This window comes from Hyperolius riggenbachi, chromosome 11 (genome assembly GCF_040937935.1).
Source record: "Hyperolius riggenbachi isolate aHypRig1 chromosome 11, aHypRig1.pri, whole genome shotgun sequence".
NCBI classification, from domain to species: Eukaryota; Metazoa; Chordata; class Amphibia; order Anura; family Hyperoliidae; genus Hyperolius; species Hyperolius riggenbachi.
Genome location: NC_090656.1, coordinates 16,832,189 through 16,846,407, shown reverse-complemented (window position 1 = coordinate 16,846,407; position 14,219 = coordinate 16,832,189). Strand labels below are relative to the sequence as shown.

The window sequence follows — 14,219 nt, the reverse complement described above, 5'->3', positions numbered from 1 at the left end:
TGAGCTCCTCTAAGGGACAGTTAGTGACATGACTATGTACTCTGTAAAGTGCTGCAGAAGATGTCACTTCTATATAAATACATAATAATAATAACACGGTAGGACATCAGACTATGACTGTTAGGGATTAGAGTGTGAGCTCCTCTGAGGACAGTCAGTGACATGACTATGTACTCTGTAAAGTGCTGCAGAAGATGTCAGTGCTGTATAAATACATAATAATAATATGGTAGGACATTAGACTATGGCAGGGATTAGATTGTGAGCTCCTCTGAGGACAGTCAGTGACATGTCTACTGTATGTACTCTGTAAAGTGCTGCAGAAGATGTCCGCACTAGATAAATACATGATAATAAAATGTGTGCAGGACAGGCCAGGAGACCAACTGCAACTTTAATTTTTAATATCTATATAGCACCATCATCTTCTGTGCTGGTCAACAAAGTAAAATGCTTACATTGGTACAGGTGGTGTATATGACATACATGTGACCGTAATACCAAGACTAACATACTGATACAGAAATAGCTACTCTATCAGACTTCATGCTACTGAGCAGGGGACTCCCACTGTATTCTATAACACATTGACAACCTGTTCAGACCAGAGGGCCAGGTATATCCCAATAGCTCGTTCATAATTTGTGGCTGGCAATATATTTCCTCTATATGAGCTTTCGCGTGTTTATTTGGTTGACTTGAGTTGTGCTTTATGTCTTCCTCTTTCTAGCCAGTCCTGTTCCCCCACCGACCACAGATCGCAGCAGCTCCAAGAAGTTCATGCTGGACATGATATGCAACAAAAAACAGAGCAGCTCCGATCTGGACACTGAAATCCTCAACGCGAAGAACGCGGCCTCTAACGACATCGGAAAACCTCCCAGAGACAGGAGGGCGACGTCCTCCAGGTCCGAACAATATGAAGAGGAGACTTCTCCAAGCAAGGTCCCCGCCGAAAACGGATCTGAGCCCCGGAAAGCCGTGCGAGCTCAATATAGCATCGATGCTGAGACCAACGCCAAGAATCTGGAAAAGACGCTTATGACGCCATTTAAGAAACCGGCAGAAACGCTGTGGGAACAAGCTGCGCCGCAGTCTCCGATGGAGCTAAAGATCAAAGATTTGGACTTTACGGACCTGTGTGAAGAGGAGGATTTCGATGTGCTCGATTTTGAGGCTTCAGGTCCACCTTCTCGTCCATCCTCTTTTAACTGTCCTCCACCTCCACCCTTTTCAGGACTGCCTCTTCCACCCCCTCCTCCACCCCCACCATTTGCTGGGTGTCCTGGATTTCCTTCAGCCCTCCCTCCACCTCCTGCCTGCCCTCCTCCTCTAGGTCCAAGGCTCCCACCGCCGCCGCCTGCTCCACCCAGTCTCAGTGCCACTTTACCGGACTCCTTCAGCCCGGCAATTAACAAGAAAAGAAAGACGGTGAAGCTGTTCTGGAAGGAAGTCAAAGAGGCGGACGGCCACAGCCGGGGCAAGTTTGGCAAAGGCACTGTTTGGGAGTCTCTGGACAAGGTGACGGTGGACACAGAGAAGCTGGAACATCTATTTGAATCCAAAGCCAAAGAACTGGTTTCTTCCAAGGTAAGTTTTGGATTCACAGGAAAGCTGAAGTAAGTTACCTACTGCTTCTGGGTCAGGGGATTCAGGGCGTATTAGTTTTAGGATCAGCACAATAACCAGGATAGGCTGGTTGGGGGCTTTTTTACGACAATAGGCACCCAGTGGGAGATTAAATATTTTGCACACTTAGAGTGAACCAGAGACAAAGCACCCTCATGTATTTTACCATATATATCAGTGGGAACATTAGAGAAAACACCTACCCTGCCCTCTGTTTCATTCTTCACTATTCAGCTTGCTTCTTATCAGCCCTGATAAGAACCCCGACTGAGCATTCAGTCTGGCTTTGGTCAGGAATCTGTCTTCTGTGATGTCTTTTCAAGCCCAAGCCTGCCCCCTACTGGCTCTGCTATAATGACTCAGCTATAATGATTTCTGAGCAAAGCCAGACTGAATACTCAGTCGGGATTTTATCAGGGCTGATAAGAAGCAAGCTGAGCAGTGAAGAATGAAACAGAGAGCAGGGTAGGCGGTTTCTCTAATGGTTCACTTTAAAGAGGAACTTTACTGAAGGATAATAGTAGGGGAAAAAAATGAATCAAGAGTAAGAAGTTAAAAAGTAGAAGATCAAGAAATGACCGATATTCGCTGTGAAATTCTTTCATGTTGTCTCATCCAATGTGAGCCTACAGGTCAGCACCTTTACTGGCAAGGAAAAAAAACCCAGATCGCTCACACACACACACACACACACACTCGCACATTCACACATTCACTTTCACACACTCTCTCTCTCTCTCTGCCTGCTTACTTGGCAGGAGGCGGCCATTATTACCAACAATGCAATACTGAGGTTCACAGGCAGGAAACTTGTCGTGGCAATGACATCACACTGTGAGTGGGGTTTCACCACAATAACAGCCACACAGACGTCCCTGATGATCTATTTGAGGAAAAAGTCAAGATTTTACATGGGAAAGGGGTATCAGCTACTGATGAAGTTCGTTCCTAGGTTAAAGTGCCTCTTTAACTGCCCAAAACGACAAGCAGTGTGCACAAATAGACTAAAATGATTCATGGGTTTCTTAGGTTATACTTTCTTCTGTAGGGCCCTTTCCCACTAGCTAACGTGTGCATGAACCCGATTTCATGCACACGTTATGACGTACGACATGACGGGGGGAAAGTTGCGCTTTGATTCCTATTAGTGGCACTAGTCTTAAATCACCTGACAGGAAATCACTTGCGTCGTGTGATGAAATGTTCCTGTGACGTTACACTGTGGAACTCGTTAATGTGAACGGTAACCTGAAACTCAGTAGACTTTCATGTTACCTTGCTTGTCGCATCCTATGTGCGGTCAGTCAGAACGGACGGCACAGCGCACCGTCGGTTTGATTCACAAATAACGCGCACTCACACATTTTCGTGCGCTAACGCAAATTTTAGTGGAAGAATTCGCATTCACGCACGGAAATTCGCAATTGCATATGAAAACCGTTATGCACGTTATAGCGCGTGCAAAACGCTAGCGTGACCGTGATAAGAGTTATCACAGTTTAGTGACTCAAAGCCCCTAGTGTGAAAGGGCCTAGCACTGCTGCTCATCACTTTTTTTTATGTCCGTAAAAGGTCTTTGTACACCCCTGACGAAGAGCATATAACCTACTGGTCGCTTCTCATCCTAAACTAGTCCCGTGATCTTCATCTCCAGTAAAGAACCACACTGGTATCCACTATGGATAGATTAGATCACAAGAGGCCTCATCTGTCACAGTATGTAGGGGGCCGTCCATACTTCCAACCCTCAGAGCTTTATTCAGTGTTGTGTAGTCCAGTGGCAGCCTGAATGGTGAGTAGTTGCTTTACAGAAATCTGTCTCCCTGCCATCCAGACTTGCTTCCCACAAGGCACTGGTCTCCAACCCTGTACTCGAGGCCCACCCAACAGTGCATGTTTTGTAGAAATCCACGGAGGTAGTTAAAGAAAACATACAAGCTAGTAAAAAAAAAAAAAAAAAAAAAAAAAAGGATCCACTTACCTGGGACTTCCTCCAGCCCGTAGCAGCCGTCCTGTGCCCTCGCCGCAGCTCCGATGGCTCCCGGTCTTCTCCACTGGTGCAGCCGACCTCGCTAGGTCGGGTTCCAGGTCGGCTTCTTCTGCGCTCCACCGCACAGGTCACGTGGTCTCTCCGCGTCATCAGGACGGTACTCCGCAGGTGCAGAACTACTGAGCCTGCGCAGTACCGTCCTGATGACGTCGGAGAGACCACGTGACCCACGCGATGGAGCATAGAAGAAGCCGACCCAGAACCCGACCTAGCGAGGTCTGTTGCGCCAGCGGAGAAGACTGGGAGCCACTGGAGCTGCGGCGAGGGCACAGGACGGCTGCTACGGGCTGGATGAAGCCCCAGGTAAGTGGATCTTTTTTTTTCCTAGCTTGGACCATTCCTTTAATTGGCTCTGCTGAGACACTAATTACCCCACCTGTGCATGTTTGTGGTTTCCTGCAAAACATGTACTGTTGGTGGGCCTTGATGACAGGGTTGGGGAACTCTGCCCTAAGGGGCTCCGATTCTTTCTCGCTGCATTCCCTTGGTTTTTCCGCAGGCTGGGCAAATAACATTTTAATAGTTAGTCAAGACAAGACATAGAACATTCATATTGCGCTTTTCTCCTGGCATACTGAAAGTGCCAGAGTTGCAACCACTAGTAGCGAGTCTTGCCCAAGGGCTCCTCCCTGAATAGGTGCTGGCTTACTAAACACGGAAGAGCCGAGATTTGAACCCTGATCTCTTGTGTCGGAGCCCTTAAAGTGCACCAGAGATGAAACTTAAAAAGAAAATAATACATACCTAGGGCTTCCTCCAGCCCCCTCTGGCCTGATCGCTCCCTCTGCGCTGTCCTCCACCTCCTGGATCTTCAGTACGGGGTCCCAGTATCTTCAGCCAGTTGTGGGCAAGTTGGCACATGCGCAGTGCAGCTGTGCGCGCTCCCCCGTCTTGCTCCTGCAGACGCAGAAAGCTCCTGGCGATGGGCGTATGGCAGGGTGTGCGCAGCCGGGCTGCACATGTACAGAAAGCCCCAACTGGCCAAAGATACCGGGACCCCGTACCGAAGATCCAGGAGGTGGAGGACAGCGCCAAGGGAGCGATCAGGCTGGAGGAAGCCCCAGGTATGTATGTATGGTTTTTTTTGGGGGGTTTTTTTCTTTGGTGCACTTTAACCAGTACACTATTCAGCCACTTCTAGTTAGTGAAGTATTTTAAGTATTAGATTGGCTGATCAAAGACAAGTAAACCTCCAGGTAAAATAATTAGAAATAATATATAAACTGTCATGGGTTCTCTGTACTTCATGGTGCTTGTCTATCACTTGGGAATCGCTGGACATGTTTGGAGACTGGCCATGCTCCACAGAGGGGGCAGCTTTGTTCTTTGTTTCCTTGTGATCTCTTATCGGTGCAGCTCTGCTAACACTGCAGCACTTGTCACTTCCTCAGAACAGATAGAAATCAGCTCTTAATAGGGAGGCATTTTTCCTACGCTTTGTGGACTTCCTATAAGCCGGTCTATTGCAGAACAGGAAAACACAAGTTTTGTTTCATGAGGCCTTATGTAATATTCAGCAAATAATCTGTATACCCTGACATTATTTCCTGAGTTCCTACCAGTAAACTTTACTTTTTCGTAAGCACGTGATATTTTTAGACAGTTTATACACACACGGGTGGGTTCATAAATATTCTCGGATGGGTTTTGTTCTGTTTTCACAGCTTAAAGGGATACTGTAGGGGGGTTGGGGGAATATGAGTTGAACTTACCCGGGGCTTCTAACGGTCCCCCGCAGACATCCTGTGCCCGAGCAGCCACTCACCGATGTTCCGGCCCCGCCTCCGGTTCACTTCTACAATTTCAGACTTTAAAGTCTGAAAACCACTGTGCCTGCATTGCTGTGTCCTCTTTCCCGCTGATGTCACCAGGAGCGTACTGCACAGACACAGACCATACTAGGCCTGCGTAGTACGCTCCTGGTGACATCAGCAGGATCGAGGACACGGCAACGTAGGTGCAGTGGTTTTCAGACTGTAAAGCTGGAGCATTGGGGAGTGGCTGCATGGGCACAGGATGTCTGCAGGGGGACCATTAGAAGCACCGGGTAAGTTCAACTCATTTTCCCCCAACCCCCCTACAGTATCCCTTTAAAGGACCTCTGTTGCAAAAATCTTCACATTTAAAATACCTGTACACCTATACAAATAAGAAGTGTGTTTCTTCCAGAGTAAAATGAGCCATAAATTACTTTTCTCCTATGTTGCTCTCACTTACAGTAAGTAGTAGAAATCTGACATTACCGACAGATTTTGGATTAGCCCATCTTCTTATTTTTAAAAGCATTTAGTGAATGGCAGTTGCTCCGTCCAACTGCCAAAAGTGTGCAGCAAGCAGGGAGTCTGGCCAGCATCATTGTATAAATCTTTTTCAGCGAATGTCTTTATAAAGAATAAAGGCCATGCTAAGAATCTCCCATGAAGAGATGGACTAACCCCAAACCTGTCAGTAATGTAAGATTTCTATTATATACTGTAAGTGACAGAAACATAGGAGAAAAGTAATCTATGGCTCATTTTACTCAGGAAGAAATGTACTTATTTGTATGGGTTTTAAATTTCAAGATTTTCGCGACGGTTGCTCTTTAATTGATAATGACAAAACGATGGACTCACCCACACCTGCCTATGAAATAGCCTTTGAGTCAATTGTCCAATTACTTTTGAGCCTCTGAAATGAGGGGATTGTGTTAAAGCGGAACTGTAGATATAAAATAAACACATTGTTTCACTTACCTGGGGCTTCTGCAAGGCCCCAGCAGCCGCCCTGTCCCGCGCCGAATCTCCGTTCTCCCGCCACCGCTTGGTCCCGTACCTCGACTTGTAAGTCGAGGCCAGCGAGGCCCTGCCAAGTGTATCTTTTGCATTCCCCACTGCAATAGCGAGGAACGCGAAGAAAGGATACACGTGGCCAGAGCCGCGCAGGCGCAGTGGCCCAACGGCGAAACCGAAAGTAGCTGGCAACAGGAGAACGGAGGCTTGTCGGGGAGCGGCGCGGGACAGGACGGCTGCTGGGGGCTTGGGGAAGCCCAAGGTAAGTGAAACAATGTGTTTATTTTATATCTACAGTTCCGCTTTAAAGAAACGTGCTAGTTGCCTCATATTTTTAAGCAATCATTTTGTTCTCCCCACTGAATTAAAGCTGAAAGTCTGCACTTGAGAGAGAGAGAGAGAGAGAGAGAGAGAGAGAGAGAGAGAGACACACACACACTTTAAAGGCCTGTACACATGCTGGATTGATGTCACCCTTCGGGTATCATGATTCAATGCCTCGGGCGACATTGCTGGGCTGAGGCTGTACGGACGTGCTGTCGGCTATATAGCTGGGGTTGGGCTCTATTGTAATGCGGGGAGGAGGAGGGCTGACGCAGCAGCACAGAAGTGACATCACGCAATCTTGCTTTTCCCTTTAACAGAAAGGAGTAGATACAAAGAAGCAGGCTCTGGTTGTTCTGGATCCCAAGAGGAGCAACGCCATCAACATTGGCCTTACCGTCCTCCCCACTGTGCACATCATCAAGACGGCCATCTTGAACTTTGATGAATATGCCATCAACAAAGAGGGAATAGAGGTGAGAACTTGTCTGCTTCTAGTATTGGCTATGTACTTTTCTCTATGATGATCAGCATTCATGTATTAAAGGACAACTGAAGTGAGAGGGAAATAGAGGCCGCCATATTTATTTTGTTTTAAACAATATTGACTGGCTGTCCTGCTGATCTTCTGCTTCTGATACGTTTAGCCATAGACTCTGAACAAGCCATGCAGATTAGATGTTTTTGACTAAAGTCAGACTGGATTGGCTGCATGCTTGTTAAAGATGTGTGATTCAGACTCTACTGCACCCAAAGAGATCAGCAGAACTGCCAGGAAATTGACACCGTAAAGTAAAAGGAAATAAATATGGCAGCTTCCCTGTCACTTTAAGTTCAGGTGTGTTTTAAGTAAAATGTTGCCCTCATGGTAATTTATACTTCGGTTGGGCTATCTAGTGGTGCAGCAAGACACTTCGGCTTTTACTTTCATAGTACAGACTACCCAGCAAGCTCATGGTGAACCTGAACTCTTATTAGTGTGTAAGGGGGCTACCATGGTCCAAAAAGCCCTGTTAGTAAAATGCTATGGAAAACAAAAGTTTGCTTTCTTAAAACAGAAAGAATTTGCGATAATTCAGGTTGGAGTGAGCTCTGAGATGCCTCCCACAATGCATCACTGCTGAATATATGCAATTTACCCATTGTTGTCCTTGGAAGCTAAACACACACTTTCATAGTATGATACATTGGCTGGATACCGTAAGTCTTTTTTTAATGAATAAGTATAAATATAACAAAAAAAATTGCATTGATTAGCCCCAAACTGATTTTTATTCAATAACACAATAATCTGTTTCTGATCTTACTGTCCTAAACAGATATGGGGATCCTTTGGTTTCCAGATGTTTGAAATTATTTCCCTCTTACTGGCAGTGTGTACACTGTATGCAGTAATGTTTGTGTATCCTTGTGTGACAGCTTTACTCACATGACTTGTAGATCAGGTCTGATCATTGCCCTGTGCTCTCCTTCCTGTTTCTGTCTGTACTGTGGATACTGCATGCTAGCTGATGCTAGCTGTAATATATCTGCATCCCTGTGTGTTAGCTTTACTCACATGACTTGTGGATCAGGTCTGATCATTACTCTGTGCTCTCTTTACTGTTCCTGTCTGTACTAGCTGTAATATACTGTATCTGCATCTGTGTGTGTTATCTTTACTCACATTACTTGTAGATCAGGTCTGATAATTGTGATGTGCTCTCCTTAACCACTTGAGGACCCACCCTTTACCCCCCCTTAAGGACCAGCGCAGTATTCTGTGATCTGTGCTGGGTGGGCTCTGCAGCCCCCAGCACAGATCAGGCAGCACGCAGAGCGATCAGATCGCCCCCCTTTTTTCCCCCCTATGGGGATGGTGTGCAGGGGGGGGTCTGATCGCTCCTCTTGGCTGGCATGTTGCGGGGGGGCACCTCAAAGCCCCCCTCCGCAGCGAAATTCCCCCCCTCCCTCTCCTACCTGTCATCCCCGGTGATCGGGGCTGCACAGGACGCTATCCATCCTGTGCAGCCAGTGACGGGACGTCCCCTGTCACATGGCGGCGATCCCCGGCCGCTGATTGGCCGGGGATCGCCGATCTGCCTTACGGCGCTGCTGCGCAGCAGCGCCGTACAATGTAAACAAAGCGGATTATTTCCGCTTGTGTTTACATTTAGCCTGCGAGCCGCCATCGGCGGCCCGCAGGCTATTCACGGAGCCCCCCGCCGTGAATTGACAGGAAGCAGCCGCTCGCGCGAGCGGCTGCTTCCTGATTAATTAGCCTGCAGCTGGCGACGCAATACTGCGTCGCTGGTCCTGCAGCTACCACTTTGCCGACGCGCGTTATGAGTGCGCGGTCGGCAAGTGGTTAATGTTCCTGTCTGTACTGTGGACACTGCACACTAGATGGAATATATCTGCATCCCTGTGTGTTAACTTTACTAACATGACTTGTAGATCAGCTCTGATCATTGCTCTGTTCTCTCCTTACTGTTCCTGTTTATATTGTATACTGCGTATACTGTACACCAGTTGTAATATCCCTGCATCCTTGTCTGACAGCTTTCCTCCCATGATTTGTAAAACAGGTCATATCATTTCTCTGTGTTGTCCTTCCTGTCTCTGTGTGTTATGTGTACGCTGTAAACCAGGTTTAGTATCTCTGCATCCCTATGTCACAGCTTTACTTGCATAACTTTAGGTCTATGCTGTCCTTTCTATTTCTGTCTATGCTATATTCTCTGTATACCAGTTGTAAAATCTCTTCATCCTTCTGTGACATCTTTACCCACATGACTTGTGCTGTCCTTCCTGTTACACGGTACAGTTGTAATATCTGTTTGTCCCTGTGCTACAGCTTCAGGTCTTATTCTGTTCTTCATATTGTTGTGTATTCTTTACACTACATAATCTGTACACCTCCAGTAATATCTGCATCCCTGTGTGACAGCTTTACTCCCATGACTTGAAGATCGGGTTTTATTGCTCTGTGCTCTCTTTCCCATCCCTATGTATACTGCATACTCTGTACAGCAGCTGTAATATCTCTGCAACCCCCATATGACAGCTTTATTCACTTGTTCCTATGAATTACCCTCCAGCTCTATGTTAACAGACAGGAACAGGAAGAGATACAAATGATCACATCTGACCAAGGTTCACCTATATTTGAGAAATAGCAGTGAGGCATTCAAGAAGAAGCTTGCGGGGTGGAGGGGTCGCAGTGCTGGTTTTTGGTTTGTTTTTAAATCTTTTTATTGTGGCACATTTGCAACATATCAGTCATACACAGTAAGTTGGCAAGCTGTCCAAAAAAGGAAGTAACTCCACCCCTTGCGCAGTCCAGGAAAGAGGAAAAAGGATTCTGGGAGATTTCCCTCACCACATGCTATGTGTCTCTGACCCAGACCCCTCCCACTGCCTTAGAACTTTATGATATTTAAAGTAACCTTTAAAGAGAAACTGTAACCAAGAATTGAACTTCATCCCTATCAGTAGCTGATACCCCCTTTCCCATGAGAAATATATTCCTTTTCACAAATTGATCATCAGGGGGCGCTGTATGACTGATATTGTGGTGAAACCCCTCCCACAGTGTGATGTCAGGACCATGGTTCTGACATCACACTGTGGGAGCCTTGTTGCATTGTGGGAAATGACAGCGGTTTACAGCTGTTTCCAACTCCCATCTCCTAACATTGACATTACCTGCCAGCAGTATAAATTCACCATGTGATGTCAGAATGTAAATCAGGGAGATGAAAGCTTTTAAAATGGGCAAACACTGACTAAATCATTTATACATAATTATTGTTAAAATTAAGCAATTTTTTTTATTACATTATTTTCACTGGAGTTCCTCTATAACCGATTAACAAAAAAAATTTCACTTACCTGGGTGTTCCTACAGCCCCCTGTGGATGTCATATGCCCTCGCCGTCACTCACTGATCGATCGCACTCCCTTCCTTGTGGCCATCATGCGCAGTATGCGTACTATGTATACGTAGTGCACGTGCGCAGGACGGCCACAGGGACAGGAGCGCGTGCGGCCAGGGCCATGCAGGCGCACTGGCCCCCTGAAAACAAAACTGGCTGCCCGTGGGGGACCGGATGATCGGAGAGTGACTGCGCGGGCGCAGGACGTCTGCAGGGGGCTGGTGGAAGCCCCAGGTAAGTAAAACTTTTTTTTGTTGCTCAGCTAAGGTTCACGTTAAGCTCAAGTTGAAGGTGATGTCATGGACTAGTTTCTTCATAACTTTGCATTCAGATCTTGCGAGTGCACATTTTCTTCACACATTGCATTGCACAATGAAGCTTACGCTATTGGTTCAGTGGTTTGATTGACAAGTGTAGTTCATGTTGGTTTGCTCATTCACATCACTGCCCAGAGCTGCTGGCTAGCTGGAGAATAAACAGCTTAGTTTCTGTGATCACCTCTCTGGCCTGTTAATCTCCCAGTTATCTACGCTGGTGACATAAGTAGGGTAATCTTATCACAGCAGCTCACTCACCGAGCATGTCCTGCCAATAGGAGAGTAGTAATCGCCTCCAGCTTTCTCTGACAATGGACTGGCGGCCTCTGGATTTCTGGCATCAGTGATCGGTAGCTGCTGAATTTACTCCAGAGGTGTCAAGCTTGCTGTTTCTACTTTGCAAAGCATGCTGGGAGTTGGGTATCTGGGGGGGGAGGGGGGCAGTGGGTTGTTCTTTATAAAACGGAACTCAGCAGCTCCACCCAGAGGCCAGTTATGTGACATGCAGGATGCAGCATCCTGAAAAACCAGCCCCATTCCCAGCATGAATAAAATGCAGGGTCTGTCTGTTGGCTGAACACAGGAGTGCGGTTACTTAGAGGACAGCACTGTAATAAAGAGCCAGAAATGAGTGTAACCATGTGACCCAACTGATGTATGGGTGGCCTCTTTCCAGCAAGGACAGCTGAGAGCTTAGACATTGTGATTTACATTCTGAATAATAGTGTTCCTTTAATTACACAATTAACCACTTGAGGACCCAGCCTTTACACCCCCCCCCCCCCCCTTAAGGACCAGCGCTGTATTTGCTGATCTGTGCTGGGTGGGCTCTACAACCCCAGCACAGATCAAACACCAGGCAGAGCGACCAGATCGCCCCCCTTTTTTCCCCACTAGGGGGATGATGTGCTGGGGGGGGTCTGATCGCTCCTGCCTGCGTGTGGCTGGCGGGGGGGGGGGGGCACCTCAAAGCCCCCTCCACCGCAGGATTCCCCCTCTCCTCCCTCCCTTCCCCGGAGATCGGAGGCTGCACAGGAACGGATCTGTCCTGTGCAGCCTCTAACAGGCTCCTGCCTGTCATGTGACAGCGATCCCCGGCCGCTGATTGGCCGGGGATCGCTGATCTGGTACAACGCTGCTACTGTTAGCAGCGTTGTATAAATGTAAACAAAGCGGATTATTTCCGCTTGTGTTTACATTTAGCCTGCGAGCCGCGATCGGCGGCCCGCAGGCTATTCACGGAGCCCCCCGCCGTGAATTGACAGGAAGCAGCCGCTCGCGCGAGCTTCCTGATTAATTAGCCTGCAGCCAGCGACGCAGATCTGCGTCGCTGGTCCTGCAGCTGCCACTTTGCCGACGCGCGGTATGAGTGCGCGGTCGGCAAGTGATTAAAGGAATACTATTAAACCAAGTGTTCTAAAATGACAGTGTACAAATAATGACTAAGTAGCTGTGTAAACATTTTCCTACGTTTCATGTTAAATATCAGAGGCAAAAGCTGGAATTCATTGTGTGTAGGATTTAGCTTTATTGGGACAAATCATTCTCAAAAGGAGTGTCTGCTTCAATGCACAGCCAGTGTTTTTTTTGCATATCAGACTACAGAGTATTTTTCTCTGAAAGCAAAAAAAAAAGTATGAAAAGCTGTGGTGTCACAGACAATTATAAATGTTTATAACAAGTTACATTTCCCCTGCTCTCTGCAGACACTTCTGTCAGAGACACAGGACTTTTTCTCACACATAGAGGGTTAACAGATGCACTGTGAGGGAATTCTCCCCTCCCCTCACTCTGACATCAGATTAGAGCAGACTTGCTATCAGTTAAGGGTGAAAGGAATTTGATACAGTAAATAAAAGAAATAAGCAAGTGAAATGTATACATAAATATTTACCAGCGCTTCAGGAACTCTCTCAATCCCAGGATAAAAAAAAACATGTTAATCGATAGTGTTCCTTTAACTGAATTTATCTCCTCTGGTTTCCTGCAGAAAATCCTCACCATGGTCCCCACAGAGGAGGAGAAGCAGAAGATCCAGGAGGCTCAGATAGCAAATCCAGATGTGCCTCTCGGATCAGCGGAACAGTTCCTGCTCACGCTGTCCTCTATTAGTGGCCTGACCTCTCGCCTCCAGCTGTGGGCCTTCAAACTGGACTACGAGACCATGGAGAAGGTAACTGTCCACCAATAATACAATAATACTGCTAAACATCTAATCGCATATAAAAAATAAGGGGCTGAGTCACTAAAACAAATAGTATGCCTTATCAGAGGTAACTTGCCTTATCAGAGTTACCATGACTTATCAGAGTAGCATAGAGAGTGCTACGATTTTATGCCTGCTAATTGGCAATGACGAGAGCTCCACTCGTCCTGCCCTGATTAGTAGGCATAAGTTCGTAGCACTCGCTATGCTACTCTGATAAGGCATGTTAACTCTGATAAGGCATGTTACCTCTGATAAGGCACGCTATTTGTTATAGTGAATCAACCCCATGGTCTTGCATGGTTTTTCTGTCCTTAAAGCAAACCTGAAATTAAAATCAAAAGTCAAAATAAACCTACACACATACTTACCTCCCATGTAGACTACTCATCAGTCTCTTTCTCCTCTCCTGCGTCCTGTTTCGCCACTGTGATCAATGGAATTCCCTGTCCTACATTTTTAAAATGGCCATTACCCCATAACCGCTTTCTGGTCAGAACACTGTTAAACTGTAACATTGCCAACTTGAGCCATAGGGAAACATAGACATTACCTTACACATCAGTTGTCCTTTCAGTTATAACTGAAAGCAACTCATGAATTTCAGTTCTGACAAAATCTTGTCAGAAATGGCATAGTGGTTAGCGCTCTCGCCTTGCAGCGCTGGGTCCCCGGATTAAATCCCAGCCAGGTCAACATCTGCAAGGAGTTTGTATGCTCTCCCCTTGTCTGCGTAGGTTTCCTCCGGGCACTCCGGTTTCCTCCCACATCCCAAAAAACATACAGATAACTTAAAGGGAGCCTTACCTGAGAGGGATATGGATGTTTCCTTTTAAATAATACCAGTTGCCTGGCAGTCCTGCTGATCTCTTTGGCTGCAGTAGTGGCTGAATCACACACCTGAAACAAGCATGCAGCTAATCCAGTCTGACCTCAGTCAGAGCACCTGATCTGCATGCTTGTTAAGGGGCTGTGGCTAAAAGTATTAGAGACACAGGATCAGCA

At 46.8% G+C, this 14,219-nt stretch overlaps 1 protein-coding gene across 3 annotated transcripts in view; it reads left to right on the top strand.

Moving 5' to 3' along the window:
* Positions 1 to 14,219, top strand: part of FHOD1 (formin homology 2 domain containing 1) — a 281,432-nt gene that overhangs the window by 246,084 nt on the left and 21,129 nt on the right. For all 3 annotated transcript variants that reach the window (XM_068261737.1, XM_068261735.1, XM_068261736.1), the window contains 3 exons: positions 731 to 1,590; positions 7,095 to 7,250; positions 12,999 to 13,181. In XM_068261737.1, coding sequence (XP_068117838.1) covers positions 731 to 1,590; positions 7,095 to 7,250; positions 12,999 to 13,181 — 1,199 coding nt within the window. The remainder of the gene's footprint in view (positions 1 to 730; positions 1,591 to 7,094; positions 7,251 to 12,998; positions 13,182 to 14,219) is intronic.